The following is a 25,282-nucleotide window of genomic DNA, read 5'->3' as shown; positions in this document are numbered from 1 at the left end:
AAAACCATGCTTTCCCCACTTAAGTCGCTTTTTTTAAATGTAGTGCTCTTGAGCAAAAACCACTCCCAACGAAATTGTCCTGCTCTGCTTCTGCCTGTTACCTTGTTCTCTTTGGACCTCCTTCTGGTATGTGGCGCACACACGCCCGCATCCAGTGGGTGGGAGGTACGGCTGATACTTCAGAGGAGAGGAGATTCCAGAGATTCAGGCGGCTTGAGCAGTGGCTGGGAGGCACAGGATGGAATCAAACTGGGAGGAAATAGGATGGGGAGACCAGGCTTGGCAGCCTGGTCGAGGGCAAGCTGAACAAGTGCCAGCAGTGCAAGGCAGCTGCTCAGCAGGCCAATGCCAGCTTGGGGGGCATGAAGATGAAGTAGACGCTGGGCCAGAGGATTGCAAGTTGCCTTCCCCCCCCCCCCCCCCCCGTCTAGAAGTCCCCCCAGAATGCCACCCCCAGGAGTACCGTCCAGGACCCTCTTGGGCCCACACCCCTGTCGCCCCGTCCGAGGGGGAGCCGCCTGCCCCCAAGACGTCTGTCTCTTGATCACCCCTCCTGCTGTTGCTGCGCTCCCCCTCCCCCCACGCGCCTTTCCTTCCCTGCCCCTTTGCTTTCCACGAAGGCTGCCTTCGGTTCTCTGCCCCAGACAGACAAAAAGCTCCCGGTGCAGCTCCTCCTCCGCAGCTTCCCTTTGCGGGGCAGAGCGTCTCCAGCCTCCCCGGTGGGCCCCCAGCTCCGCCGTCGGAAGGGCTGCGAGAGGGCGGGGCCGCCGGCTGAAAGGTGAGCAGCCGCGGCTCCTCAAGTTGCCTGCTGTCCTTTAAGCGGCTGCTTGGAATGACCCGCTGACCTTTACCGGGGCTAAATTTAGGCCAAGACGCTGGCAGAGGGCCTGGCGGCGAGGGACCGTCTGCAAGTCCCCAGGCCAGGGAGGAGGGGGCCGGGGCCGGGCCCTGCTTCGTGCAGCCCTGGGGCCGGAAGGCGGCCCGGGGCGGCTGCGCTTGCCAGTCGGTGGGGCCTTCCCCCGGAGCCCAGGCGCGGCCGGGCGAGAGCGGCCGCTCGGGCTGCTTAAAAACGGCCCTCCGCGACCGGAGAAAGCCGTGGGCACCCCAAAGCGCCGGAGCGCCCTCGGCTCGGGGTCGGAGCGCGGGAGCCGGCTGGGGCCGAAAAGTTCCCTCTCCCTCGGGGGCAGACAGGAGTGGGCGGCCTGGCGGCGGCGGCGGCAACAGCAGCACCATCTCGGGGTTAGCTCGCTCCGCCGCGCTCTTGCCTCCCTGGCGCCTAACGAGGGGCTTCGGCTGGAGCCGTCCCGCACACCGGCCCCGCGCCCAGGGCACCGGGACTGGGCGGGCGGGGGGAAAGGCGGCCTCTTCGGGCAGTTCCGCCCGGCAGCTGCTAGGAGCCGGGGGCGTGGGGGGGGGGGGAGAAGCTGGTGACCTACAGGGAGCCCTAGCTCCAGCCGCCGCCGCCGCCCTTTCGGCCCTTTGCCGATGATCCCTAAGCCACGGGCGGGGAGGCGGGACTGTCCGGAGCCTCGGCTATAAAGGCTCCTGGCCAGGCCCGGTCGCCCCCGCCACTGCCAGCAGCTCCGGCGCAGCCAGCCCGATCCCACGCAAGTGAGCGAGCCGGCGGGCGGCTGGGCCTGGATTGGGGGCAGGGGGAGGGGGGGAGAGGCAGGTGTGCGGCTGCGGGCGGGACAAGGCCCCCAGGGGTTCTCTCCAGTGCCAGTGGGTGCCCAGGGCAGCGAGCCCTTGCCCGTTGGAGAGGGACCGGCGCCCCAGTTTCTGTTCTGCACAGAGGAAGGGGGGAGGGGGGCAGAATTCCTGGCTGTGCAAACAACATGTGGGAGCATTGGCAGCCCCAGAGAAGGGCCCCCTCCAGTCCAGCCTGTCCTCAGATGGCCATTCCTGGCCTCTCCAATGTGTCTGTTGGGTCTGTGGGTCTTCAACCCGCCCCAGAGTGGGGCCTTTTCAGAGAGCTTTGGAACCCAGGCCGGCCCCTCCCCTGGGCAGGGGCACTGCAAGGACCCTCGAAGCTGCCCCTCCATGTCCCAGCTGCCCCTCGGGTGTCTCCTTGCTGCCCCAACACTGGCCTGCCCTTCCAGCAGAAGCAGAAGAGAAGGGGGGAGCGGCTATTTTTAGTCTTGGCAGCTGCCCCCTCCCTCCCACCTCTGGGTTGCACTTCCACCCCCCACCCCACCCCCAGCACACAGACTGGCTCCTGGCTCCTCAGAAACAGGTGGGCAGACAGGCCAGCAAGGGCTGGGGCTGAAGGGGTGTGGCTCCACTGCTCACCCCCCCTCACCCACACAGGATGTCCATCCAGAAGATCCACGCCCGAGAAATCCTCGACTCACGGGGGAACCCTACGGTGGAGGTTGATCTACACACCGCCAAGGGTAAACAGGAGGGGCAGGGTGGAGGCTTTGGGTGCCCCCACCCAGTGCAAAAGTGGGAGGTATGGGATGCACTGACCCCGTCTCTCTCGGACAGGCTGCTTCCGGGCTGCGGTGCCCAGCGGTGCTTCCACCGGCATTTATGAAGCCCTGGAGCTGCGGGATGGAGACAAAGCTAGATACCTGGGCAAAGGTGAGGGACAAGAAATACGGGGGGGGGGGGGCGGCAGCAGTGGCAAAATCCCTTTTCCAAAGTCTCTGCGGGGCTGGGTGATCACCAAAAGCCTGGAAGCGGGAAGATGGGCAGAGGCAATCCACGACTGGTGGAACTCGCTGCCATGACATGATGCAGGAGCCCTTCTCAGGAGGGGATGGACGAAAAGCATGGCAGCAAACCGACGACCCCTCGGCAAGCATTTTCCGTCCACCTCCCCTGCAGGAATAGCGTTTGTCATCCTGCTGGGCAGCTCCGAGAAGGAGCAGGTCCCGTCCTCCCCCTGTTGCCCCCTGGCCCCTACCCCTAACCCTTTCCAGGCTGCTCCAGCAGGCCTTGGCTCCTCTGGGCTCAGCCTGTCCTGCTGACACCCTGCATTTTTTTTCCTGGTTGCTTGTCACACAGGGGTATTGAAGGCCGTGGAGCACATCAACAAGACAATTGCCCCTGCCTTGATCGAGAAGGTGAGTGTGTGTGTGGGGGCCTTTCCAGCCCTAGAGCACGGCCCTGCCTGGGGGGATGCTGGAGAGGGGAGAGCAGGCGCTAAAGCCTTCTGTGGCATCATTCCAAGGTACTGAGTGAGGGTCTCCCACTTCCTGGTAAATGGCAGTCTTCACATGCTCCAGGGGCCTTTCCCTGCACCTGATTCCTGCCCTTCTGAAGACCGAGCTCCACCTCAGAGCTCCTGTTGTTCAGGGGAGAGGCTGACTGCCCGGGAACACAAGAGTTTGAGGGCCTTTAGATGGGGCTGGGGGGGGGGTAGGAATTTTGCATTGCTGCAGTTGGCCTTTGTCCCCATTTCTCTTATCAACAGGGACTTTTTAATAAATCTTAAGAACAAAAGATGAAACTCGGCATTTTTTCTTGATTTTGTGTCTCCACATTTGAAACTTCTGGAAGATTAACCCACCCCTTTTTCTTTCCCTGGTAGAAAATTAGTGTTGTTGATCAGGAAAAGATTGACAAACTCATGATTGAACTGGATGGAACAGAGAACAAATGTAAGTGGGGATGCATTTGCACCCCTCGCCCCTCCCCGGTGGGGAAGCCTTATCTTGAGGTTGGGCCGGAGCTCACATCTGGCCCCTTTCCCTCCACAGCCAAGTTTGGGGCCAATGCCATCTTGGGGGTCTCTCTTGCCGTGTGCAAGGCTGGGGCAGCCGAAAAAGGGGTCCCGCTCTATCGCCACATTGCAGACCTTGCTGGGAACAAGGAGCTCATCTTGCCAGTGCCTGTGAGTGCCTGAGCAAGAGAGGGGGGGGCAAGTGGGGGGGCTCAGCTGCTTCAGCTAAGGGGGGTCTTGAAAGAGAGCTGGAGAGCAACTTTGTGGGGGTCTAGAAGTGCCTCTGGGTGGGAAGGTGCAGAACTGACATGGGACAGGTGCCCAGCAGGGCCTTGAGGGGGGGCGGGTCTTCAGTGGGTAGTCTGAGGGGTCAGCACCTACTTGCCCCCGCCAGGCTTTCAACGTAATCAACGGGGGCTCCCACGCTGGGAACAAGCTGGCCATGCAAGAGTTCATGATCCTGCCAGTGGGGGCGACCAACTTCAAGGAGGCCATGCGGATCGGGGCTGAAGTCTATCACAACCTGAAAGCGGTGATCAAGAGCAAGTATGGGAAGGATGCCACCAACGTGGGGGACGAGGGTGGCTTCGCCCCCAACATCCTGGAGAACAACGAAGGTGAGGGGGCCTCAGTGGCCATGGAGGGAGGGGCCCGGGACAGGCTGTTTTCAGCTGGCCGCTGCAGCCACCTTCGTCCCCAGCGGATTGTGTTTCACATGCCTGCGCCCTTCAGCCTTTGCGTGCTGGAGCTGAACTACCGCAGAGCTGTAACTGGAGCCCTGGCTGAGGAAGACAGTGATGGCTGGGAGGGCAGGAGCACAGGGCTCCTGCTGGGGCTGGTGCAGGCTGCACTGGGGGTCTGAGTGAGGGGCTTCATGGAGAGGCCAAGCCCCTCCTGCCTCCCTCTGCTGGGACCCTGCCCTCAAGACAACAGAAGCCCAAAGTGCATAAAGTTTCCTCCTAAAATCAAAGCCGTTCAAGTTCCATCAAAACAATGGAATTCTTAAAAAAGTAATAATAAGCCACATTCCACTAGAAAAAGTCTAGGGAAGAATTTAAATGGAGAAAATTAGGAAGGCATCTTCACCTGAGCAGAGTAGATGGAGAACCCCTCTTGGGAAAGGGGAAGCCAATTTCTTTAAGGGTGACAGAATCGTAGAGTGGGGAGAGTCCCTGAGGCCGTGGAGTCTCCCCCCGCTGCCAGGGCAGGGATTCGGCCAAAAGCATCCCTCCAGCTGGGTACATCCGCTGAAGGGGATTGACTCCCCCACCCCCAGTCATGGACTCATCATCATCACCACGCCCTCTTGGGTAGACCAGCTCTGTCTGCCCTCACCTGTCGTGCCTTCAGCCCTTGGCAAGGGAACTATCCTGAGATACTTTGTCAAACACTTTGCTGAAAACAAGATAGATTGTGTCGACAGCATTCCCAGACACGATCGAGGTCACAGGCTCGAAGAATGAAGAAAGGTCACCCCTGCAATGTTCGCTCTTGGCAAACTCATGCTCTTTGGAAACAATCTTCCCCCGCCCCCACTGACATTGGCCTAGCCGCAACACCCCGATCCCCCACTTCCTGCTTCTTGGAGGTTCACTCTCCTCTGGCATCTGGCGCTGCCCCTGCCATCCAGAATGTCTCTGACAGACCATCGGCAAGTTTCTTTGGCGCCTCGGATGCAACTAACCTGGCCCTGGAAAGCTGGACTCTTTCGAGCATCTATTCCCCGGTCATCCTCCTATCAAGCCCCAGCCTCACTCCTGCCCCTGGATCCTGCTGGCCGCAGTTTCTGGGTGAAACACATCTCTGTTGCTGAAGAGAATGTAGAGGTGGCTGACCTTTGCTTTGTTACTCTGTTAGCATTTGGCTTGGTCCCCCTTAGGTATTTGGTACCTCAATTGACACTTTTCCCGTTGAGCGATTGGCTTTTAGGATCTGGGATTTCACAATCTCAGGCAAAGCACAAGCGACTAAGCCATCGAAGGCAAGAGGGCGGACCCTCCCCCTCACTCGCTCCCCATACCTTTCTGTGCCTGCTTCCACTGCCTCATACGTCCTCTTCTGGAGAGCCGCCTCGGCTCCATTCAGCCAGGACTCTCTCCTCTCAACCCGTTCACACGTCTTTCTCATACTTACTGTGCAATTCAACCTTTACTCCTTCCGCACAGTGACCAAACCCCCTCAAGATAAATTATTTCCTGACCTCCACGTTTTGCATGCAGTCCACTTTCCTTCAGCAGCTTTTCATTTTCATTTCTGAAGAAGCCCATTCCCACTGCATTCAACTTACTTTTATGCGTCACCTGATACTCCCAACTTTAATTTTCATATAGCAAAGGGGGTGGAAGCTCTTGTGGTGAAAGGTCTCCTGTGCAAGCACCAAGTCATGTCTGACCCTTTGGGGGGACGCCGCTTTTGCGACGTTTTCTCAGCAGACCATAGCGGGGTGGTTTGCCATTGCCTTCCCCAGTTGTCCCCTTCCCCAGCAAGCCGGGTGCTCCTTTTACCGACCTCGGAAGGATGGGAGGCTGAGTCGACCTGAGCCGGCTACCCGAGAATCTGGCTTCCGCTGGGATCAAACTTGGGTCGCAGGGAGGGTTTTCGGTTGCAATGCTGCCCCTCTGCGCCACACGGGGCTGATTGAAAGCTCTCATTCGCACTGATTTTTGCTTCTGTTCACAAACATACAACCCATCCGTTCAAGGCAAATAACTGCTTCTCAACCAACAACACACCATCAGCTTGCACACAATCACATCCTGAGACAACACATCTCTAACATCAGCAGCACACAACAATCCCCTATAAATTTACTGACACAAACGTTAAAACAACCAAGGGGACATCACACCCCCTTGTCTCTTTCCCATCAGCACTGACCAACTCTCTCCCTTTCTTTCATTTTCTTTGGGGTCCATTTTCCTGAGCTCCACCCTTGAGGCCACTCAAAAATGGTCTCCCCCGTTTCAGAGCCGCTCATTGCTCCCATTCCCTTGTTCTTCACGCAAATCATTCGTATTTGCATTCATTCCTTTGCCACGTTTAAGTACGAACAGCCTGGGCTTAAGCTGCATAGTCGAACCAACTGAGGGTTTTCGAAGCAGAGACTCCGCAAACGGTTCCCGTTCTCAATCCTTGGGCCCACAAACGGCCCGGCCACTTTTTCTGATTTCTCTCATCTCGTTCCCACTTGTCCATTTGTGTCACCCAGCAGAATAATTTTTCCCCAGCGTTACATCTCTTTAGAAAGTTGCAGCATTATCTGTCAGCGGAAACATGGCAGTCGACCTTTCCAAGGATTGCCGCCAGCTTGCCTGAATTGCACAGGCAGGCTGGAGATCTCAGCAGGTGGTCCTGCAATCCAGACCCCCCCCCCCCCGCATTCACTCAGAGCTGGAAGGGGCTTCTTTTGCTCAGGCACTGCAATGCAGCTGGTTTGGGCGAGAGTCTGGGGTGCTCCTCAATCCACCAGTTTCCCCCCCTGCAGCCCTGGAGTTGTTGAAGAGCGCCATCGAGAAAGCTGGCTACCCCGACAAAGTGGTCATTGGGATGGACGTGGCTGCCTCCGAGTTTTTCCGCAAAGGCAAATACGACCTGGATTTCAAGTCTCCTGACGACCCGAACCGCTACATCTCTGGGGAGAAGCTGGGGGAGCTTTACCAGACCTTCATCAAGAACTACCCAGGTGATGAGGACAGGCTGCCAAGGAGGCAGACAACAGGGGAGGGCTGGCTCCCAGTGTGCACTCAGGAGCTCTTTTTGGCCCTCAGCCGATAAATGTATATCAGAGCAGGAGAACTGACTTCTCGCCGCTCTCCCTCAGTGGTCTCCATTGAGGATCCATTTGACCAGGATGACTGGGAGATATGGAAGAAATTCCTGACCGAGGTGCAGATCCAGATTGTGGGGGATGACTTGACCGTGACCAACCCCAAGCGGATCCAGAAGGCGGTGGAGCAGAAGGCCTGCAATTGCCTCCTCCTCAAGGTCAACCAGATTGGCTCTGTCATGGAGTCCATCCAGGCGTGAGTACCTTGCTGGTGGGTGGGTGGGGGGCTGAAGGCCTGCGGGTGGCCCCTCTGTAAGAGGGGTGGGGGAATCCCTCCTGGGTGGCGGTCTGCCTGCTTGCTTGAGCTTTTCCTTCTCTTGGCTTCCAGCTGCAAGCTGGCCCAGAGCAACGGCTGGGGAGTCATGGTGAGCCACCGTTCCGGGGAGACCGAGGACACCTTCATCGCAGACCTGGTGGTCGGGCTGTGCACTGGGCAGGTGAGAGACCAGCAGCCCTGCCTCTATCCTCCCAGGGCACACAGCCGCCTCCTAAAATAATACCTTGGCATCCACTTGCAGATCAAAACTGGAGCCCCCTGCCGCTCGGAGCGCTTGGCCAAGTACAACCAGCTGATGAGGTGAGTAGACAAGACACCCCCCCCCCGCTGCCACCCTATCTTCTTCTGGGGAGTCTGCTGCAGGGTGCCGTGGATTAAGGCCAGCCACTCTCTGCCTTTTTGCAGGATCGAGGAAGAGCTGGCTGATAAAGCACACTTTGCTGGGCGCAAATTCCGGCATCCTCTGGCCAAGTGAGAGCTCCAGATGGTGAGCCAGGGGGCTGACAGCAACCTCTTCTCTGCCTGCAAAACATGGTCCCAACACCAGCGGGGGGCCTTTGGGGTTTCATCCCTGTCTCTTTTCTGAACACAACTGTAGAACAACTGTGGAATTTCCCCAACTCCACTTTGGGGGGCTGAACAGAAAGGCTGCTGTGCCAGGTTACTGTGTGTGTCTGTGTCGTTCTTGAGAAAGGGTGACCTGGGGCTCCCTGCTCCCGTCTGTCATGTCCACTTTGTCCAGGAGCCTGGCATGCATCTGAACAGAGCCGACCTACCCAAGGGCCCCACTTTCGCAAGGCCAAGCTCTGAATCCCCACCGCAGGCAGGCAGGATGCCTGCAGTGAAGTCAGACCCGAAGTCTAGCCCCCACCCGCCCCAGAAAGCCCTAAGCAAGCCCAGAAGGCAAGAGCAGCCCAGGCCCACCCATGCTGCACATGGCTGCCAATTCATTCCAAGGAATAATGTGGGACCTTGGCCAGCTTTTCCTACCTGCACAAACAAAAATACAAAATCTTGTCTCTTCTTTCCAAAGAACTGGAAGCAAACACAAAACGCTGACAGGAAGTGTTTAATGGGACATGGATATGGTATCCCCCTCCAGATGTTAAAACCAGGCTTCTGGGATACCCCTCCGTGTCTCAGCTCCCAAAACAAAGCGACAGGGAGGGAGAAGCGAATAAAAATCCAGCATTATTTACACACTTATTGAAGTCATCCAAAGGGAGCCGAGACCAGCTAAGTAATAAAGGCGCTGACATCTGCCCTGCCCCAAAGGAAGCCCCACCGCCACTGCTCTTTCCTGGTGGACTTTGTTCTCGCACAATGTGCAGCTCAGCTGCGTGGACACCAACGAACGGGGCTCTCGGGAGGGGGAGGGGAGGGGGACCTCTGGCAGGGCGAGCGTAAGCGGTGAGGAGGAGGTAGTTCAACTCCAGGTCTTCCGGGGGCAGCGGGTCACCTTCCTCGTGAGGGGCAGAGGCCGAGCCGCAGCCCCAACGAAGATGCCTGCTGCAGATGGGGTAGAAGTGGGGAATTTGGATGGCAAAGCCAGGGGGCTGCAGCCCCACAACCCAGCCTTCCAAAAAGTAAGCCACAGAGGGGGCCCCTTGTGTGACTCAAATGTCACAGCCAAGCCGGATAACAGAGCTTAACAGAAAAGGAGAACGGGGAGGGGGATGCGCATTCGCGCACAGGGACCCCTGGAGGTGCGTACGTCCATGGCGACCTCTTCTCCTTGGCTGGCGCAACCTTTAAAGTTATTCTCCCCGGCCGTGCTAAAAAGCGACTCTAGCTAGAGCTTTAGTATTCAAGAAAGGAAGGGGAGGAGGGTGGGGCGTCCTGCCCGTCCCCGCTGAGTCCCCCCAACAGCAGCGGCCCCGGGGGCGAGGCAGCTGGACCCCCTACGAGCTCTTTGCCGGCGGGGCCGAGCCCTCCTCTTCGCTCTGGCGCAGCCGCTTCTTCGCCCTGATCTCGTTCATGGCCTCTTCGATGGAGCGGGTGTCCCTCTTGTTGGCGACTGGAACTGGAAGGTGGAGAGCGCAGGAGGTGGGGTTCCAGAGGCCCCCCGGGGGACCCGAGGGCCCAGCCGCTCTCGCCCTGCGGAGCCCTCCCCGCCCACTCACCGCAGCCGTAGGCCTTGTTGGCCTCCATGGCGTGGGCGGCGTCCTTGGCGGCCACCTTGCCGATCAAGCGGCTGTACTTCTCCTTGTAGTCGCTCTGCGGGTTCACCACCAGAGGGCCTCGCAGCGCCTCCTCCGCCGCCTGCCTCTGCGCGAGCTCCTGGGGACCGAACGGGGGACAGCCCGCCCCCTTAGAGGCGCACGGGGGCGCAGGGCGACCCTCGCGGAGGGGCGGGGCGCGGGGCGGGGCAGGCGCCCCTCAACCGCGCCCCGCTCCTTCTCCCCCCACCCCCGCCGCGGGCGCCGGGCGCACCTTCATCCGCCGCCGCTCCTCGGCCTGCTGCGGGTCCCACTCCTCCCCGCGGCGGTAGGCGTCCAGCTCCTCATCGCAGGGCGCGAACTCCTGGCGGGGGAAAGGCCGGTGAGGGCGGGCGCGGGGCCGGCGCGGGGCGCGGGGGGAGGCGCCCGGGGGCCGCGCGGGGCCTTGCCTTCTTGAAGACCATCACGTAGCGCGAGTCCTCGTCGTCGCCGAAGGAAAAGGACGCCAGCCCGGCCACCTCCGCCACGTCGTGCCTGCGCGGAGCAGTCGTCGCGTCAGAGCCGCCCGCAGCCCCCGCCGACCCCCGCCCGCCCCGCCCCCCGCGCACTCACAGGATGCTGCGCTCGATCTTGCTCATGGGCCGGAAGCGCCGCCGGGGCTGCGCGCTGTCCTGGATGAAGGCCGAGACCTCCCGCTCCATCTGGGGGAGAGGCGGCGTCAGCGCGACCCGCCGCCCGCCCGCGCCCCGCCGCCCGCCGCCCCGCGCCCGGGGAGGGGGACAGACCCGCTTCCGGAAGGCCGCCTTCTGGCGCTTCTCCTGCTCCTGCAGCGTCCGCAGCCGCGCGCTCTGCTCTGCGGGGAGAAACGACACCCGGCGGCGGCGGCTCAGGCGGCGGGCCCGGGCGGGCGCCGGACCCTTCGCCCCCCGCGAGGAGGGAGCCCGCCCGCCCGCCCCCCGCAAGCCCCGGCCCACCGACCCCTGGCGCGCCGGGCCTCGCGGTCGTCCAGGCTCGGGGGCGGCTCCATGGCGCTCAGGATCGAGCCCAGCAGGTCCGCCATCTTCGCCACCGCCGCCGCCGCCTTCGGCCCCGCCCGCTGCGCGGCGCCCCCGGTGACGTCACGGCGCCGGAAGGCCGCTCCTCTTCCTCTCAGCCCGCCCGCCCGCCGCGGTGGACCACAGCTCCCGGCGTGCCCTGCGCCCCGCGGTTCGAGGCACCCGCGCCGCCCCTCCCCTCCCCTCCCCCCGCGCCCTCCCAGCCGTGGGCCTAGGCCGCCCCGGTCCTGCGGTCCGTCTCCAGCAGCGCCTGCACGGTGGCGGCCAGGCGGGGCAGGTCCTCGTCGTCCAGCCCGCCGCGGGGGCAGCAGAGGTCGGCCTGCGGGCGGGAGGCGCTCGTTAGCGGGCGACCCCGGGCAGCCCCCCTCCCGCGAGGAGTCGGGCGGGCGGTGTCCCGCGTCCCCGGGGCCTTCGAAGCCCCGCCGGCGCCGGGGAGCGGCCGGCCGGCCCGCCCTTCCGCCCCGCAGCAGGCGCGTTGCCCCGAGGAGCGCGCGGGAGACCGGGAGCACGAAGCGAGCAGAGCCACGCGTCTGTCCTTTGCAACACGGTTTCTTGCGTTTTTCAGCGTACACAATTGGGGCGAGGGAGAACAGACGAGCAGGGGAGCTTCGACTGTACAGCGCGACGGAGGCTGACACACAGATGCGTTTATAGGATGCAGAATACAGAGAAGCTGGAGCCTTGAAAAGGGCTCCTCCCAGAGGAGAACGATAAATAGCTATTTACAATACTGTACACGCAGTAAAAAGACAAATCTTCACAATATCCCATAGTTCTCTTTTCTTCAAATATATATATACGTGTGTGTGTGTGTATGTATAAAATATATATATGTATAATTTAATATATTTAAGGCAGCAAAGGGGTAGCATTATTGAAAGGCCTACATCCGAAAGGAGAATCGCTTTCTCCCATTAAGGCATTTCCATTCAAGGGGGGGCTTCACCGGACAGGGCAGAGGCAGCTCAGGAGGAGCAGAGTTGTGCCAAGCCAGGTCTAGGTGAAGAGACTGGGGCACACGGGGTTCCTTCCTCTTCTGCCCCTACCTTGGACCTTCAGTTGTAGATCACAAGTCTGGTACCCTCGAATGCAGGCACGCACCAGCATGGGCAGCTTTAGGCAGAGAGGTTTCCAAAACCATTCCCAGGTGCCCCAAGATATGCACTGTTACAGCAAGAGTAGGAACTGAGCGCCCAGATCTCACAGGAGGTTGCAGCCATTTGGCCCACAGCCCTCGAAAGGTCATGGCCTGCCCACCCGGGGACAAGCCAAGTCCTTGAGTTCCCAGCTGGCAGGCAGAGGGGAAGCAAGTCAGGGCCTGTTCCAGAGTGCGAAACAGCCAGAAAGCTCTGCAACTCTTGGCCAGAAGGGTGTGGGAGCCCACACTGGGATTGGGAAAGCGTAGCCATCATTAAAGCGAAGGGCTGCTGTGCTGGAAGTAGCTCAGTTCTCGGGAACAAGCAGACAGAGGCCTCTGTGCTGCCAGGTGGGGCACACCTGCAGCCATCCTGCCCCAGGAGGCACTTAGGAAGGCAGCAGTTTCCTGGGCACTGGGCCAAGGGGAAGGCACAAGCATGACCAGGCCACGGTGAATCTGAACTGACGTAGCAGGGAACCCGCAGCCTCGAAGGGTCAGGAAACCCCGGCTGAACTATGTGGGGCAGCCAGTGCCTTTGATTCCCGACTGCCCCCAACCCATCCCACCTGGTGAAGAAAGGAGGGCTCGCCCAGCACTTGGGCGCTGACTACTGGTCTGACGTGGGAGGAAAGGTCTCCCTAGCAAGGGGGCAGCTTGACCAAGGCCTGAATCTCTGCTGCATCCTGACGCAGGGAGGGTGACTGGCGGAAGGGCCCAGCTTCAGACCCTCAGCGGCAGCAGCAGCAGCCACACAGCTTGCAATAGGCAAAGTACAACAGCAGCATGACGCAAGCATAGAAGATGCCAAAGCCCGCGAGGTGATCGGAGAGGGCGGCAGGGGCGAGGGGACTCCCTGCCACTGGGTGCAGCAGCAGGGCTTCCAGAAGGCACAGGAAGCCGTGGGCGTTGCCTTGGAGGAGCAGGGCAATGTCTGAGGCACCACAGAGAGACACCTGTGGCAGACAGAGAGAACACAGGACAAAAAGGACAGGCACGTAAATGCTAAGAGAGCAAGCCCAGGAGGAGGGGGAGGGAGGCACCCCCAGCTTTGCTTGGCGGGGGAGCGTGAGAGAGCAGGCCCGGATGGGGGAAAGCGGGCCTGAACGGAGCTGCGGGGAGGGGGTGGGGGCCAGTCGCTCCAGAGAGCAGCCCCCCCGGGTCCGCACCCCCAGTCTCACCTCAGGAATCCCAAGCTGGTGGCAGGCAGCCAGGAAGCTCTGCACGTTCTTGCGGCTTTTGAGGGCGTTCAGCTTCGGCTGTTGCAAAGGAGAGAGGAGTCGGTGGCCGAGGGCAGCGAGGAGGTTCGGCCTGCTGGACACGCACGGGCAGTGCCTAGCCCGGGCAGGGGACGCCAAGGCATGACCAAACTTCAGCCTGCAGGAGCCCTGGGCGGTCTGATAACAGCAGTGGCAGCTTGGCCACTCTGCGGCCACCCTGCTGCAGGAGCGAGACCTGTCCCCACCCTCCCCAAAAGGCTCACCACAGCAGGCGAGGGCACATGAATGAAGGGCACAGAGCGTGGGCACAGCTGGTTTGCCAGCTGGCAAAGGATGACCCCGTCAGCCAGGGCCTCGCCCAAGTCCTCAGCCAGCGTAACGTTCAAACGGGACTCGATCGCCTGGGGGAGGAGGGAAAGCGGCTCTTGGGTAAGAGAAGCAGGAGGGTGCTCCCCCGCCCAGCTTGGGTGCCGGGTCCAGCTCCAGTCCCCCCTGCCCCCTGCCCCTCTCTGAGAAACCCAGCCCCTCCGGCCGCAAGCCAAAGCACGGGAGCTGCTCTGCTACGTCTGGCGATAGCAAAGGCCACGTGTTTTGAATGACCTTGCCTTGGTTGGTGTTCGCCAAGCGGCCAGCACCCCTACCTTGCGCAGCTGACTGAGGAGCTCCTGCTCATCCAGGGCCTGGGATCCGGCACGGGACCGCAAGGGGCTGCCAAGCTCAAGAGAGCGCGAGCCTGGAAAGGGTTGTTTGCAGAGGTCAGCGGAGTGCGACTGCCAGGCTTGGTCCGGGCCTCCCAGAAGGGCAGGCTGTGTCTCCTGGGCCGGCTGGAACGATTGCCCTGGCCGAGAAGGGTCCAAGCCCGCACAGCAACAGCAGCACGCCTCTAGGGCTCACCCCTCTGTTGGGATCCTCTCAGCCCGCCTAGGCAGACCAGGCCAAGAACCCCATGGGAAGACTAAAGCGACGGCTACTGAAACTGGCTCTAGTAACAATCCTGCAAGCTGGACTCTCCTCCTCCTCCAAATTAAGGAGGTGTCTGCCAGTCGCTCCCAAATGTTACCTGGACGTTCTGGGCTTGAAAAATGTTTTGCACCTTGCTGCCTTGCATTCCTCCATCAGGGCCATCTTCCTCGCTCCCTGCTGATCCCACTTTTGCCTGGGAATCAGGAACTTGAGCACTGAGGCTTCTGAAGGGACCCACGGCAGCTCAGCTGGCTCCGCAGCACATCGGGCTCAGCCCAAACCCTAACTAGACAAGCGTGCCGCTTCCTGGTCCCCAACCAGAAGCAACTGGGAAGACCACAAGGAGCAGGACGGAGCCTGCAAAACTCTCATTTTGGGGGCCTCGACCCCTTGTTCTATATACGCCTCACCGGTGTACATAGAGCCACTGTGGCCAGTAGCCCGTCACGGCTTGGACTAATCCCTTTTGAAACAGTTCAAATTGGTAGACACCATTTCCTGGCAGGACATCTCACAGGTTAACTCTGTTATGCTATTTTCCATATCTCCCTAATTTTAGCCTTTTACCTCTCGTTGCTATTTTAATTTTTAACTTAATTTTAAAATTGCTATTTTAATATTTTAATTAATTTCATTCAAGGGTGTGTTCTATTTACTGTGTAAATTCTGCAAGCCGCCTAGAGTCTTGCTGGTTTCAGGCAGTCAGATAATTTTCATAAAGAAAGAACGAGACAAGCAGACCCCGGGCTCTGCGAGGCAGTCTCTGGTCTCCTCTGAAGCTCACCCCGCACCCACCCCCGTTCATCTCCACCAGAGGGCCCTGGACAGCCCGAGTACTCAAGGCCGAGAGAAATTCCCCTAGGCATAATGGCGCCTGCCGTCCTCTTCTGGTCCCTCTCACTTCCTCACACCTGGGCCTCCCCTCGCTTCTCTTTCCCTTTCAAAGTCCTTCCTGGTTCCTCCAGCAGCAAGGAGCTGCTTTTCAGGGGTTAACGGCGGCAGTTCAAAGCCTCCTCCGTGTTTCTGTGCAACATGTCCAGATGGCCCTTAGCAGGTCTGCCAACTGGCATGGGGGAAGGGTTTTCTCTTGAACACTCACCAGAACTCCTCTGGATGCTTTGCTGGGAGGAAGAGCGGAACAGGAAACTGGAAGGCCTGTGCACTGAGCCGGCCTCTCGGGGTCCAGGATTGGCAGCAGTAGAACTCCGAGAGAGAAGAGGGTCTGTATGGGCAGAAGGGACAAAGGTTGGCCAAGGATTCACTTGCCGGATGGCTGGAAAGGGCAGTGGCAGCCAGGGCGCCTGGGTGGGTGTCAGCACACTGCACATAGCACCTAGTTGGTGGGATGCAGGCCACAGGAGGTGCGTTTGTTTATTAAACTTGTATGCCGCCCAACTCCCAACGACTCTGGGCAACTCACAATGATCAGCCAAGGAACTACAGTAAAATCAATTAAAAGGAAGTAAAAAAAAAAGATAAAAGTTGCCAGGAACAACAGACTGGACGGAAACGGAGCAATGTGGGCTTAGTCGTAAGGTAGCCTTTAGATTGGAGATACTAGCCTGCAGAAAAGTGTGACCACGTTTGGGGGGAAACCTGGCTTTGGTCGCACTTGGGTACACGGGTTAAAATGAGCCAGAAGTGCCCGCTACCGTCCTTACTGTTAGCATATGCGGACTAAGCCAGGCTGTTCGTATATTTAAACGTGGCAAAGGAATGAATGCAAATACGAATGATTTGCGTGACGAACAAACAAGGGAATGGGAGTGAAGAGTGGCTCTGAATGGGGGGGGACCGTTTTTGGGTGGCCTCAAGGGTGGAGCTCGTGGGGGAAGAAGGGACACTGAAGCAAGGAAAGGAAGTGAAAGTGAAAACCGAAAGACCACAAGTTCAAGTCCTGTTTGAAAAGGTATTCACAGACAGACTAATCTTCCAATTAATGAATGGAAAGTGATATTTTATTTTATTTTATTCATTCATTCATTCTTTATCCCGCCTTTATTATTTTTATGAATAAATGGAAGACAGTAGAAAGGGCATGTACAACTCCACACATTTCTGTGGCACAGGGCACAGAAATGCATGGAGTTCTTCTCAAGAGAAGTACCCAAAAGGATGCAGTGCAACCATCAAGTGAAAGCGCTGTGAATAAGGCAAGCATGCACACAAGAAGTGACTTCTGCATAAAATGATGAGGGAATTACATTGCCTAATGTATGGAGAGAAAAGGTTGCAAAGCAGGTAGGCAGAGAAAGAAATGGCTACGATTAAAGGAGCAGAATGATTTAAGGGAGATTAGACGTGGGTGACAAGAGCTAACGACGGTCCTGCATCAGAATGAAAGGAATTCGAGATGATGAAACGGTTTGAGATGAAGCTTAAGTGAGGGATACGGGAAGGAGTATTTTAGAGAGTTCTATGAGCATCACAGGGATGTGTTGAGAAGTGGATTTGAAATGAATATTATAAATGTTAGTCTTTCGGGGAAAAATGATGGAACTAAGTCACACACACTCTGGCAACATTGAAAAGCAGTAAGTTTGCAGGTGCAGACGTTGTAACTGCAGATACATTAGAATATGAATGGAGCTGGCCTGTAGAGTAACTACAGTTGTTGTTGAACGTGTATGTGAAGAACACATCCATGCCTGATAATTGGAAAAGGACTGCCGTTGCTCCCATATACAAAGGGAATGCGAATGCAAAAATCTTCGTGTATTTCGGAATACTCCTCTGTGAGATGGGCGGATATATAGAAATATGATGCAATAAATAAATACATAAACGAAGCAGGCGGGAGCACCCAGTACGATAGCAGGGAATAGCTGTAGCTTGTGGCTAACTGTTGGGTGGTTGGCATCCTCCGAGCTCGGTTGTTTTTCCCTGAAGACATTTCATTACTGGGCTGGGTAATACCATCAGTGCGAGGGAGGGGTTGGCTGGTTGTTTATATTTTCTAGGATGCTAAGGAATTTCTGGAAGTTTGACATTCTGACAGATCAGCCATCAACAGACAGGAAAAGACAAACCCTCTCTACGTACCGTTGAGAAGACACAGCCAACAGTCAAGGGAGGAAGCAAACAGCCCGGGACGCCTCCCCTCAGCCAACAGCCCGGCAGACCAGAAACAGCCAGAAATGAAGCAACGCGAAGGCACTGTCAGGATCCCAACCTGATCCCAACCAAGACGGGCAGGGCAAGCGTCTGCCTGCCTGCCTGCCTGCCTGAAAACTTCAGTCCCCCTGCACTGATAATATTCCCTGGCCTGGTAAGGCAACATCTACAGGAAAACCACCAAGCTGAGGTGTGTTGGAGGCGATGTGAGTGAGTGCACCTTCCTGTGTGCAGACCCTGCTCGTTTGCTGGCTGAGAACCTGAAGGTTTACATCACGTTTTAGAGACATCACAGGATGCAACTAGACAGACCGACCCGGAAGGTAACACAGCGAAGACCAAGGGAGTCGTGTTTGGCCGGGGAGGATAGCCAGGCAAGAAACCAGACCCACCAGGTGGATTTCTGCACCTTGGAAGACCGCTTATGAACGATGAGAAAATGGGTGGAGAAGCTCTGAGGCACGCAAATCCTGGTAGAAAAGTAGTTGTTTGTGGTCTCTTTTGAGGAATCGTTTGTTGAAAGAAGCACTTAAAAGTGTACCTCTGCCCACTGTCTTACCTAAAAGTGAGATTTGAGGGTGTCAGAAGAAATACATAAGTTGGACGTGGTGGGAAGGGTGTACTTTATTATTTATTTATTATTCAAATTTCTATTACCGCCCATCTCCCCACAAAGAGGGGGACTCTTAAGATGCATGTGGGTTGAAAGAACGGCTGATGGATGAGCGTGAACTGGGTGCGAGAGTGAGTGACCAGGATGAGGTGGTTTGCTTGCACAGAGAGGAGGAAGGAGGGAAGAACTGCTAAAGAAAGAGAAGACGGAAGATGGGTCTTTGAATGAATGAATGAATGAATGAATGAATGAATGAATGAAGAGGAAAATTGAAAAATGGATGGCTGGATGGATGGAGCTCATGCGATTCTCAAAAAGAGAAACTGAAATTTAAAAAATGAAAGGCAACGTCTGGAGCAGCAGGTGGATGCAATGGACGCAAGGGCGATTTGCAAGGACCAAAAGATATGGGGGGCCATCCTAAACGGTGTGGGCGGAAATCGGGTTCAGCTACCTCTCCTCTTATCTTCTGCCTTGAATTGCTATGTCTTACAAACTCCTTTTCCGCATTCTGTGTAATGCTATTGACCCCAAGAGGGAAGTACATGATGCGCAGCATGGATGGGAGCCAGGGCCAGCCATCCAAGGAGCCGAGCCCGGCTCACGGTTATCTTTGCAAAGAATCCCCCAGGAATTGGCAGCTTCTTCCCACCCCTTCCCCTGTCCACCAGAACACAGAATGGCTGGGAAGCTCCCTCTGGCTCCCACAGCGTCTCTTATGAAAGGCCAACCTACCTGCGCAGTGTGGACTTTGCTTGGGGGAACCAGCCAGCGGTTCGGCTCCCTGCAAGACCATGAAGGAAAAGGGGAGTCAAGGGACAGCGGCGGCCTTCCAGTGGGAGGGAGAGGCAAGCAAGGGCTCCGGAACGCTCCCAACTGAGCGACCATGCAGGGCAAGCTGGTGGCGGCTGGGGCTGCAAGAAGACGTGGCACCCACAGCACCACACCTGCCCTCTCTCTTGCACGTACGCGGAGACCCCATCTCACCGGCTGAAGCCACATAGCACACAAAACCCAGCTTAACAAACCCTAATTACTTAGTCCATAAAATACGCAGCGCCAAAGTAAATTCACTCGATTCTGGCTCATTGTGAAGGCCTGCTTCCCTCAACAGGCTGCCTGGCACACACTACCCTAGACGAGCACGCCGTGTAAACCAGGGACAAGGCGGCAGTTGCCCACTGCTCCTACCTGGCTGCAGGGCCTCAGCTGAGAGAGGCTGCTGCTGCTGCTGCTGCTGCTCTCCACCAGGCTGCTGTGGAAGCAAGATGGCACCGTCAGGGGAAACCGAGGCAGCCCCAAATGGTCCCACTGGGTGTCCAGAGATTATCCTGTTCCCCTTTCTCAGCTCCCAAAGGCTGGATTTTAAGAAGGAGCTAACCCCTCCAAAGGAACGAGGAGGAAAGGGGGTAAACCAGCTGAGGCGCATGGGGAGAGAGACAAGGGCTGCCTTGGAAAAGGGAGGCCCCGATCCAAAGCCTGCCTGTCTGCTGGAGAAGGGGAACGACTCCTCCTCCCGGACGTGACTGAGGGCAACTATTTGGCGCTTCGCAATTTAAAGGAACAAGCGGGGAGGGGGTGGCAATTCGCTCCAGAGGCTCGAGGGAAGGGGAGCTCCCTGGAGGGAAGCAGGCAGCTTATGGCTGTGAGGGCCTCTCCGCAGTCACGTAGCAGGAGGCCCAACGGCTTCGGCAGCCACTGGATGGGGCTGCAGCTCCTCTGGATGAACCTGGGGAACGGGGAGGATCCCGGCCACTCGTTCACAGTCATGGTGGGCTTTGCTGATTGGAGACCAGTGGGAGGAGCACCTCCACCAACCGGAGGGCCCCAGAACCACTGCTGGGATGCAGCGGGTGCCCACCCTAACTCCCCAGATGACCACCTGTCCGGCTTCTCGGTCCCCTGGGGCCACAGGGGCCGCTGCTGCTGCTGGCGCTCCCTTTCCTGCCACAGCTGCAAGAGTTCAGGGCGGCGGCGCTCCTCGGCAGACAACTCTGGCCTGGGAAGGCTGGCCCCGCCACTGCTCCTAAGGAACGGGGAGAACGTCACCGAGTCCGTGTCCTCGGGGGGAGCCCCTTCTGTGGCTAGGCCCCAAGCCCAGCCGGCGGTGGGGCACCCGATCCGCAGACCAAGGGAAGGTGTCTCCAGGCCCTCGTCCCAAGGGGCAGGACAGCTGGCCTGCCCTCTGATTCCTGGGGGGAGGGAGGACCACAACCATCCCCAGCAGAGAACTGGCAGTGCCCGGGGAGAATGGAGGGCTGGGCAAGGCCTGGCCTCTTGTAGTCCTCTCCAAGACAATGCTGAGTGCAGCCAGCCAGGGAGTGCCATGTACCTGCCAGTTGCTCCTGGCTCTGCTGCAGCACCTGCTCTCTGGGAAAAGCTCCTGGCTGGCTTCGGGTGCTCCTATGGAGGGACCGGGGACAGGAAAGTCAGAGTGCCAAGGGGGCATAGCTGCCTCCTCCTGCCCCCACCGAGCACCCAGAGCACGTCCTGCACAGAACAGGAATCAGAATACTTCCCCGTCCCCAAATCTCAAGCCCGCCTGAGCCAGAGTCCCGGCTGCTCTGCTGCTTCAGTGAGAGCTGGGGGGAAGGTCCCGGGCAGCTCCTTCTACCTCGTGAGACGCCGTCCCTGGGAAGCCGGGCCACGCCTTGCCGGCCCTCCCTGCCAGAGGAGGGGGTGCCGTCCCCTCCTCCTCCGCCACCTCCTCCTCCTCCTCCTCCTCCTCCCCATTCACGCTGCTGTCGATGTAGTCGATCTGCTCCAGTTCGCTGGCATCGGCTGGGGAGAGAAGAGCTTGGCTGCAGCTGCCCGGCCTCTCTCCAGCCTCCCGCCTGCCCCTCAGATGTGGCCTGCCGGCAGCCGCACACAACCCCCTCGCCTGCCGCTTACCTGCCCCGCCGCGCTTCTCCTTCAGCTGCTTGGGGTCGCGGGCCAACTCAGCGATGCGGAAGGAGAGGTCTGAAAACTCATCGGTGGACTGAGAGGCAGAGAGAGATCCTCAGGGGAGGAGCCACGTAGTGGCTGAAACCCAGGCGCGGGGGTCTGCGCTACCCACGGGGGACCTTCCTGCTCCGGCAGCCCAGGGCAGGCTTCCCGCCACCAGCAGGGGAAAAGGACGACAGGGTCCCGCCCGCAAGGCCCGGCGAGGCCCGCGCTACCTCGTTCCCCGACCACCGCTTGCTGCCGCTGTCCACGCTATGGAAGCCAGAGTCGAGGCCCCCGTGCTGCCGGGCAGGATAGAAGTCCTCTGGGAGGCTGAAAGGTGGGACGGAAAGAAGCAGAGGTGGTGCCCAGAATGAGACCCGGCCGCCACCACAGCCCAAGGCCACGCCGCTTCCTCTGCCCAAAGGCTGAAACTGGCGTTACGGCGAGGTGGGTAGCTGCCCGGTAGACCCCTCTGTGGCCGCCCTCAACCCCCTTCCTTACCACGTGCCAAAGCCAGTGGGGCGTCCTTGGGCAAACTCTGCCAGGTCCGACCTGGCCTTGCTGCAGGCCTCGATGTTGAGGTATTTGAAGATGTGGATTTTGCCCTTCAGGCAGACCTGCGGGAAACGGGACTGGTCAAATCCAGAAAGACCAACCGTGCCACTCGGAAGGAGAAGCCGGGGTCTGCGTTCCACTGCACGTCCGGCCTTACCCATCCCCTGGTTTGATGAGGAGGGGTCTTCAAGTCCCAGGCAAACCATTCAAGTCTGCCTTTGTTCAGCCAATGAGCTGCCCAACTGAGAGCCTGAAAACTGGAGTGCCAGATAATACGGTTTCCTTCATAAAGATTTTGAATGCTTTAGTGTGAAGTAGGGGGACAAAGGCTCAAATTCAATACACTAGCTTCTTAATAAGCCTTTTCCATTTCTTATTTAATCAGAATTTAGGATGTACTTATTCACCATATATGATTAGTGACTCCCTTTAGCCAATCATATTGCCATCGTTTAATTTATCATGCTTTAAATAGATGGATAATTTTAGGCCATCTTTCCCCTGTTTTTTCTATTATTCCCATACCATTTAGATTAATTTTCCTCCTTTTCCTTTTTGGGCCATCTTAATTCCAACACCACAGGCTTTCTCAACCAGGGTCCCGTGGCACCCTCAGGTTCCACAAGAGGTCACGAGGGGTTCCCTGGGAGGTCAAGATTTATTTAAAAATTTATTTCAAATTCGGGCACCTTCACATTAAAGAGGAACGTTTCATTCCTTATTTTCAGTTTAAGAACGCTGTTAATGCATCTAGACAGGCCTTCCCATGAAACGAATATAAGAATTCTATGACTTCCGGCCTGTCTTTGGGCCTGAATGGGCAGGGGGTGGGTTCCCGAGGCTTGGAAAATATTCCATGGGTTCCTCCAGGGTCAGAAGGTTGAGAAAGGCTGCTCTATCAGCTCACCAAAGCCACCCAGGAAAAGGGGTCGGAGGAGCCTGGCTTACAGTGCCCACCTGTCCTCTTTGCTCGGGGCACCCTCGGAGGAAGGGGAGCTGCCAGGTCCGGGGTGCAGGAAAGGCCTCAGGCGACAGGAGGGGCAGAGGCTGGGAGACCCTCTGGCAGCCTCAGGCTTCCCACTGTTCCCGCAGGGGGCTCCTGGCCTCCAGGGGAGGACGTGGCAAGCCACGGTCCAGGGGACCGGCGCAGGTGCTCAGGGGGGGTCCGGACAGAGCCGGGCCCAAAGGAAGAGGGTGAGGGCACATCGGGTGCCAGCCCCCCTACCTGGGCAGGTGGGAATTGCAGGGGATTGTTCTCCAGAAGGATGCACTGGAGGTGCCGCAAGTGACGGAAGCAGACCGGGAGACGCGCAATCAGGTTGCAGGAGAAATCCAGCCGCACCAGCGGAAGCTCAGCCAACTCTGAGGAGGCAAATGGGACAGTCGGAGAGTCTTCCAGAGCAGAACCTGAGCTGGGACCCAAACGCCCGAGCCACCGGCCCCAGGGAGCCGGCCGGCCAAAGCCCTGACCTTCGGGCAGGACAGTGATCTGGTTCCGGCGAATGTTGAGATCCCGAAGGGACTCCAGGCTTCCCATGCCCCCTGGGAGGGACTGTAGCTCATTGCTGCTGACGTCCTGGTCAGGAAGACACAAATGTGCTGCGTGAGAACCCCCTGCCCCCCAAAACAGAGGGCCTGCCATGCTCTTGGCAGGAGGAAGGGAAGGAGCAGGCCAGGGCTGAGCAGCAACCAGCCGGTTGCTGCTCAGACTCTGAAGAGCTCTCCGAGCTCCGTCGGTCGAACCCCTTCCTCTCCTGTTTTTCAGTGGGTTGCCTACCACCGCCATAGCTGGCCAGCAACTGGAGGATTCCACACTGTCGCAGCCACGTGGACCTTTGCAACCCAGATGCAGCGACAGATTTCCCAGCTGGGGGCCCCTAAAAGCTTGATCTGGCTTGGACTCTCCCTCTCTCCGAGGGCCCCCGTCGCCCACCCTCCGCAGCCGGCAGACTCACCAGCTGGCGAAGGCTGCTGAGGGAGCCGATGTCATCCGGCAGGGACGCCAGCTTGTTGTTGCTGGCGATGAGGACCTTGAGGGGCAAGCGGCAGAGGCAGGAGGGCAAGGCGGAGATCTGGTTCCGGCTGAGGGGGAGGAAGGCATGGCTGGCTGAGAAGGGCTCTGCGGCAGAGCAGCACGCCTGTTTGCTCCCTTTCCCTGCTGACACCAGGCCGGCCCCCTCCCACGGGGTACCTGATGTTCAAGTACGTGAGGGCCTGGAGGTTGGCAATCGCTGGAGGGAGGCTGCGCAGGCAATTGTGGTATAGGCTCAGTCCTTCCAAGGACATCAAGTGGCAAGCGTCTTCAGGCACTTCAGCAAAACGGTTCCGGGAGAGATCTGTGAGGGAGGAGGGGCGGAATGAGAATCCCAGAACACTTTCCAAGGAGACCCACTGACCTGCCAACCCAGAGAGAGAGCCAAAGAGGAAGATGCCCTGTTACAATATGCCCCCTCCCCGCCCCCTGGATCTCTCTGTGGATCCACCAAAGCCTGGAAGGATTTGATGCATGATCTCTACAAGGAAGAGAGGCTGGGGTGGGGACCTCTGGGGAGGCAAAGCCAAGAGGTTCTACAATAAAGCCTTGATTTAATGGGAAGGATTTAGGGGAAAGGAAATCCATTAAACCCGAATTGGCATTAGTGGCATTAATTTGCATCATTTCTGCAACAATGTCAATCGATGCGAATGGCATAAAAACACCCATTACATAGTTACATAAATGATGGTAAAATCACAGCCAAGGGAACCAGCTTGGTGCCATCAGTGGGGAAACACCATGCTGAGCTTGTCCTGTGAAAAGAATTCCCCCAATACTGAATAGCTCATTCACTACTGCAATCTCAGCTGGCTCTAGGCCAGCGTTTCTCAACCTTGGCAACTTTAAGATACGTGGACTTCAGCTCCCAGAATTCCCCAGCCAGCATGGGAGTTGTGTGGACTTCAAGTTGCCAAGGTTGAGAAGCACTGGCCTGGACTGTCGTGGGACCGACTGATTGCCCTACTGACGCAACAGTGGTCTTGCCCAGCACAAGAAGCAGTGCCGGCTCAGGCCCCGGACACCGGTGCTTGGCTATGGAGCCCAAGGGGGGAAGCAACTCTCTGGGTGGTGACGCCTGAAGGCCTTTGGGTTAGCACCTCCCCAAATTGAACACTACCACCGTGGCCTGGGGTGGTATGAGGCACAGCCGGCCTGGTCTTTCTTGAGAGAGGGGCTCGCCCCCTGAAGAGCAACCTCCTCTTTGGACGAGAACTGCCTGCCAAGCCCAGCAGATCGGCCGGGCCTGAGCCCCGGGCGGGAGGCAGCCAATCGCCTAACCTCAGAGGTGGTTTTTGTATTATGCAGGGCTTCGTTTCCCTGTACAACGCTGGGCAGCACATCTCCTTCACAATCAAGAGGGGCAATCCGATTCCTGCTTCTTTAGGTATGCCCAGCATGCGTCCACCTCCTAGAACTTCAGGGGGGGGAGTGTCCTCGGAGGCGTGTCCCATCTGAACGACCCCACCCACACCTGCAGCACATTCAGGGGCCCTCTCAGCTTCTGGGCCCCTGAGACGATCCCTCGTCATCACTCCTGCAACCCTGCCTTGTCAGCGCTGAGTCCGTCCCTTTCTTGTTCTCTGAGCCTGGAGCGGGGGTGGTGGTGGTGGTCCATTTGCCATGGAGATCAAACCCGTCGAGTCCACAGTCTGGCCATCCAGGGAGGAGACCAATCATGTTTTACAGTCCTTTTGGCGCCTGAGAGAAGCAAGTCCCAAGGGCAGGTGACTGC

General features: G+C 58.3%; 3 protein-coding genes across 4 annotated transcripts in view; 1 reads left to right on the top strand and 2 right to left on the bottom strand.

Annotated features, from left to right (window-relative positions):
- The first annotated feature begins 1,521 nt into the window (after positions 1-1,521).
- Positions 1,522-8,434, top strand: ENO3 (enolase 3). The gene is made up of 12 exons (XM_063301807.1): positions 1,522-1,611; positions 2,308-2,393; positions 2,488-2,583; positions 3,010-3,068; positions 3,536-3,605; positions 3,705-3,838; positions 4,062-4,284; positions 7,152-7,349; positions 7,488-7,689; positions 7,822-7,930; positions 8,012-8,070; positions 8,176-8,434. Exons 2-12 carry the CDS (start codon positions 2,309-2,311, stop codon positions 8,243-8,245), a joined length of 1,305 nt encoding a protein of 434 aa, XP_063157877.1. The 5' UTR covers positions 1,522-1,611; position 2,308; the 3' UTR covers positions 8,246-8,434.
- A 1,163-nt stretch (positions 8,435-9,597) lies between these two features.
- SPAG7 (sperm associated antigen 7) lies at positions 9,598-11,078 on the bottom strand. Its single transcript, XM_063301821.1, has 7 exons — positions 10,908-11,078; positions 10,715-10,782; positions 10,542-10,630; positions 10,379-10,463; positions 10,204-10,293; positions 9,894-10,050; positions 9,598-9,793 (listed from the first exon to the last, which is right to left on the bottom strand). Exons 1-7 carry the CDS (start codon positions 10,987-10,989, stop codon positions 9,672-9,674), a joined length of 693 nt encoding a protein of 230 aa, XP_063157891.1. The 5' UTR covers positions 10,990-11,078; the 3' UTR covers positions 9,598-9,671.
- A 78-nt stretch (positions 11,079-11,156) lies between these two features.
- The window catches only part of LRCH4 (leucine rich repeats and calponin homology domain containing 4), a 35,195-nt gene continuing 21,069 nt past the window's right edge, over positions 11,157-25,282 (bottom strand). The window contains exons 2-18 of one of the 2 annotated variants that reach the window (XM_063301797.1): positions 23,704-23,848; positions 23,468-23,594; positions 22,983-23,088; positions 22,738-22,874; positions 21,459-21,574; positions 21,191-21,287; positions 20,922-21,009; positions 20,644-20,810; positions 20,362-20,432; positions 19,912-20,055; positions 19,221-19,284; positions 18,765-18,813; positions 15,402-15,524; positions 13,981-14,072; positions 13,603-13,740; positions 13,301-13,378; positions 11,157-11,303 (exon numbers count right to left, since the gene is read on the bottom strand). In XM_063301797.1, the coding sequence (XP_063157867.1) occupies positions 11,196-11,303; positions 13,301-13,378; positions 13,603-13,740; positions 13,981-14,072; positions 15,402-15,524; positions 18,765-18,813; positions 19,221-19,284; positions 19,912-20,055; positions 20,362-20,432; positions 20,644-20,810; positions 20,922-21,009; positions 21,191-21,287; positions 21,459-21,574; positions 22,738-22,874; positions 22,983-23,088; positions 23,468-23,594; positions 23,704-23,848 (1,850 nt within the window). In that variant the 3' untranslated portion in view covers positions 11,157-11,195. Of the gene's footprint in view, positions 11,304-11,829; positions 13,076-13,300; positions 13,379-13,602; positions 13,741-13,980; positions 14,073-15,401; positions 15,525-18,764; positions 18,814-19,220; positions 19,285-19,911; positions 20,056-20,361; positions 20,433-20,643; positions 20,811-20,921; positions 21,010-21,190; positions 21,288-21,458; positions 21,575-22,737; positions 22,875-22,982; positions 23,089-23,467; positions 23,595-23,703; positions 23,849-25,282 lie in introns of those variants that run through there. The other variant, XM_063301796.1, reaches the window with a different exon arrangement.

Source organism: Candoia aspera, chromosome 4 (genome assembly GCF_035149785.1).
Source record: "Candoia aspera isolate rCanAsp1 chromosome 4, rCanAsp1.hap2, whole genome shotgun sequence".
NCBI classification, from domain to species: domain Eukaryota; kingdom Metazoa; phylum Chordata; class Lepidosauria; order Squamata; family Boidae; genus Candoia; species Candoia aspera.
The sequence above is the reverse complement of the archived record's forward strand: the minus strand, read 5'-3'. Positions and strand labels throughout refer to the sequence as shown.

What these genes read in the sequence shown, in the direction of transcription:
- ENO3 (XM_063301807.1), top strand. Translation starts at nt 2,309, where the DNA reads ATGTCCATCCAGAAGATCCACGCCCGAGAAATCCTCGACTCACGGGGG. An exon ending in AGCTCATCTTGCCAGTGCCT is followed by an intron (nt 3,839 to 4,061) that starts GTGAGTGCCTGA and finishes TGCCCCCGCCAG; the next exon opens with GCTTTCAACGTAATCAACGG. An exon ending in CATCCTGGAGAACAACGAAG is followed by an intron (nt 4,285 to 7,151) that starts GTGAGGGGGCCT and finishes CCCCCCCTGCAG; the next exon opens with CCCTGGAGTTGTTGAAGAGC.
- SPAG7 (XM_063301821.1), bottom strand. Translation starts at nt 10,989, where the DNA reads ATGGCGGACCTGCTGGGCTCGATCCTGAGCGCCATGGAGCCGCCCCCG. An exon ending in AGGCGGCCTTCCGGAAGCGG is followed by an intron (nt 10,631 to 10,714) that starts GTCTGTCCCCCT and finishes CCTCTCCCCCAG; the next exon opens with ATGGAGCGGGAGGTCTCGGC. An exon ending in AGGAGCGGCGGCGGATGAAG is followed by an intron (nt 10,051 to 10,203) that starts GTGCGCCCGGCG and finishes TTCGGTCCCCAG; the next exon opens with GAGCTCGCGCAGAGGCAGGC.